Genomic DNA, 4278 nt, shown 5'->3' with positions numbered 1-4278 from the left:
TATTATATATATGTCGATTTTAACCCCTACTGAACCAATCATTAAAACAACCAGAAAAGTAAAATTTTTAAAACATGATCAATACAAGATACTAGCACATAATAAATTTTAATGATTGGTTCTGTAGGGGTTAAAATCGATTGTTAAAAACCATCTCCGATTTCCATTTGAACCATCTCCAAAATTATATATAAGTAGTAGTAGTAGTTGTTGTTCATTTACGTCACACTAGAGCTGCACAATGGGCTATTGGAAATTATATATAAAGAGCGGTGATTACGAGACATTCTGCATAGAAGTTTTAATTATTAATTGTTCAAAAAACTTACTCTTGTTAATGTTCCAAATCCATCTTTCCAGGTATTGGCTGAATTTTGACTGTTTGGGTAAGTTTCTAAAGGTGTATAAATTCCATTGGTTGTTAACTGAAATATAATGGGAAAAAAAGGGCATGCTTTAAAGCTTATTTTATTTTTAATTTGAAAAATCATTAAAAAAATATTTTGTTCAGTAATAAATTTTATAAATTCTAAACTTTTTATTTATATGACAAGATATTTAAATAATAATATCATCTTTAAATTAAAAAAACATTTAAGCAATAAAATAAATAACATATCTGTTATGTTTCAGTACATATTTTGGACATTGAGAAATTCAAACGCGTATTTGATCATTAGCAAAACTTTTGGTGATTGAGTATTATATGACATCAATAAACCTGTCAAAAACCTGATAAATAGCTCTCAATTATTGTATGAATTACTGAAAACCGAACTTGATGATGCTGAATAATTATTTTAACATGATTACAATAATTAATCTAACACTAATTAGTAATATTCACAATGAACTAAAAGCAAATAAATGTACTGCACTAAACTATATTTCTAAAAATGCTGATAAAAAAAATTTCATTACTGCAATTTTGATAGTAAAAGTAGCATAGTATCTAAAGCTAAGTCATCAAATCTATCTAAAGTCATCAAATTTTGATTGGGTGATATGAGCAAATTTAAGGGGCATTTTCACTGAATGTGAATTTTTTGTGATCCAAAAAAGTTGCATATGAACGAGAATCTGATTGGCGAGTTTTTTGCAGGTAAATATTTTCCACCAATCAGGTTCTCGTTCGCATGCAATAAAATCGCATAAAGAGATAGTGACTAAGTTGTCTCCCTCTCTCATCATTCTTTTCACGATTCTATTCAGTCGGTAGGTATGAGGCCTCCTAAAAATACTATTTAATATTTTGTAGAATATTTCATATTGATGTTTTAAAGCCATCTTTTTTACACGCTTCACACAAAGTGCTCCCACTAGATTGACTATGAATATTAAATGTAGAAATCCCCATGCTCGGTCCCCATGAGAAAATAAATGTAATTAAATTATTTATTTTGCTTCGAAAAAGCTAATGACTCCAGTATTGATAGCGATAGCAATAATGAATATACAAATTAAAATAGATGAATAGTTTCGTTGATTCTACCCCGGAATTAAAATTATATTGGCGAAGAATTATATATCTGCACACGGTGAAACGTTTTCTCGAGATTCAACAAAAAACATTGTACATCAAAAATCGAACATCATAAATCAAACCAAATACTTTAACCTATTTTTCGTTATTATTAAACAAAATTTAAAATATTTGTGTTAACTTTTAAATTTCTTTTTATCACAAAGTTGCGCTTTTCACACATGCGCAATACATTTAAGGACTGTTCCTTGACCACCGGCAAGGATCCAATCACGGACTTCTAAAGCCGTAGTAGAATGTTGTCTAACTACAATGGATAAATGTGTACACTCCTATTAGTGTGAATTAAGTGGTTTAATATAATTGCCGCCGTACACTCTCTTTTCCATAAATGAGAATTAATTATAGCTTCAATAGCGTTGAAAAAATTTTGAGAGTTATAAAATATAGGCCCAAATTATTTCAGTAATTAAAAAGAAGTCGATTTTTAACATTATAGTTTATTTATAAGTTATAAAGTTATGAACTATTAGGAAAACTGTGAACTACAATACTCTATGTACCCCCCAAAACTTAAGTTTTATGCTATGTTTTTTTAGTGTCTTTTTTATCCCTTTCGAGCCTTATGGGACATATATGTCGCAGATTGACCTGTTGGGCAAAAATAGGATTTATTTTAACACTAGATTTCCACTAGATTAACACTAGATTTTAACACTAGATTTGCACATTAATGTCTAGTTAGACTTCCATTTAAGAAGATATTTGGCACAGCATTTGAAAAACTGTCATGGCGGCATAGTTCTGAATAAATGACATGCTTGTGAAAATTTAAGGATAATTTCGAGAGGAAAAACACTGAACAAGAACTAAGCAAAAGTGCGTGTCATAATATAAGGGTTATTTATATCATTTTATGTTTATTTGAATCATAATTTGTAAGATTTTGAAAATTTATTGTATGAAAACAATCAAAACAAACTTCTTTTTCGAACTTGGGATACATATGTCCCGTTTTATTCGGTCATTAGCCACTCAAAAAAACTAATGGAACATCCATCTCTAGGGTTTCAGCTGCAAGAAGTGAGTCCAGATATAAAAAAAAACTTATTTGTAATATTATTAAGAGTAAAAAAAAAACAAAAACAAATAAAAACAATGGCTGCCAAGAAATAAAAAAACTTTATGTAAAATTAGAAATTAATCTTAATAGGGTCACTAAGCAAACAAAACAAAAACTTAATTATGATACTCTTTGATCATACATTTAATATTACTAATTTCACTTTTTACTTATTCTCTAGCTTATTTATTTGTTGATTTGTTCCTATATATATATATATANTATTCACTATTCCTCTTTATATTAAAAAAATATTAAGGACCGTTGCTTTGGTCGTTCAGTAATTAAAAGACTTAAAAACTTATAATTACGATGGATTGTAAATAAAATGTAAAGTACGATGGAATACGAAAGTTAATGTTCCATAGTTAGATTGAGAATTATTAGTTTAACCAGTTTGTTTAAGAGCTTAACTCGAGTTTTTAAAAAATATATATATGTGTATATTAAAGCTACAGAACTTATATATTTTGAAAACAAAATTATTTGTGTTTTCATGGAAAATATTGACGTTTAGGAAAAAAGTATGAATTTTACTAAATATGTAAAATTTATAATCATATAATAAAAAGTAATCTTCCGCCAATAGCGCAAACGTTGAAAACAATCTTTTAATATATATTTCTCAGGAAACGGAAGATATTTTAATTTTTATTGTTATCAAAAAGTTTTGATTATATAATATATAATGAAAGATATCATCATTTTGCCTCAATATACCCAAAAATATATACTATCTTAGCTTTCATTATTATCAATATATTTGGATTCCATAATGAAAGATAAAAAAAGATATCCTAATTTTGATTGCAAGTAATATATTTGGATTCCATGATGAAATATAATGAAAGATATCTTAATATCGATTGCTAACAATATATTTGGATTATATAATGAAAAATATCCTAATTATGATTGCAATCAATATATTTTAATTACAAAATAAAAAGTAATGAAAGATTTAGATTGTTATGAACATATTTGGATTACATAATGAAAGATATCCTAATTTCGATTACTATCAATATATTTGGATTACTCAATAAAGGTAGAATGTTGTTTTGATTTGGAATAAATATAAAAAATAGTCTTACTATTTGCACATACACAAGCATCCGTTCCTTTAGAACATATGAATCTTCTGACGATAAATAAGCATCCTCATAGGCCATTAGACCACTAGATGCTATTAAAGATAACACCAAAAATTTCCACATAATTAATTCAGATAAGAACGTCCTAACTTTTTTTCTATCTAGATGGTTTAAGTATAAAGTGGCATTTTGTTCATAAAGAACGCAAGTTCTAAATGATTCGATTTGTTTTTAAGTAATTGACAGCTGATTCGCCAAAATTTTATGTCTTCCTTTATTCGTTATTTGCTCAGGATTTTTAAAACGTTACAGATTTTACGCTGTAACAATTTCTGATGAACGACCCAATGCTGAGCAGCATAAAGATCGACTCTTAATTTGATTTCGAATCAATTGACACAAAACAAATAACGCAAACTTACACTTCCTATTTCTGTTTATGGATTAACAACGCTACATTGCTTGCGCGCTGTACTCTTAGAAAAATTAGTTTAACATTGAATCATAATAGAATTGTAACCTGTTTAAGGTTGATCAGTTGCTGTGCATTGTTTTAGTACTTAACTTAATAGCGGGGT

The 4278-nt window shown here is 27.7% G+C and overlaps 1 protein-coding gene across 1 annotated transcript in view; it reads right to left on the bottom strand.

The window, feature by feature from the left end:
- LOC107444036 (lysosomal acid phosphatase) overlaps window positions 1-3920 on the bottom strand; it is a 19081-nt gene extending 15161 nt beyond the window's left edge. Inside the window, exons 1-2 of the mRNA XM_043042408.2 lie at window positions 3701-3920; window positions 330-425 (exon numbers count right to left, since the gene is read on the bottom strand). Coding sequence (XP_042898342.1) covers window positions 330-425; window positions 3701-3823 — 219 coding nt within the window. The 5' untranslated portion in view covers window positions 3824-3920. The remainder of the gene's footprint in view (window positions 1-329; window positions 426-3700) is intronic.
- Between the last annotated feature and the right edge of the window lie 358 nt (window positions 3921-4278).

Source organism: Parasteatoda tepidariorum, chromosome 4 (genome assembly GCF_043381705.1).
Source record: "Parasteatoda tepidariorum isolate YZ-2023 chromosome 4, CAS_Ptep_4.0, whole genome shotgun sequence".
NCBI lineage: Eukaryota > Metazoa > Arthropoda > Arachnida > Araneae > Theridiidae > Parasteatoda > Parasteatoda tepidariorum.
Note: the sequence above shows the minus strand (reverse complement) of the source record. Positions and strands in the feature narration are given on the sequence as shown.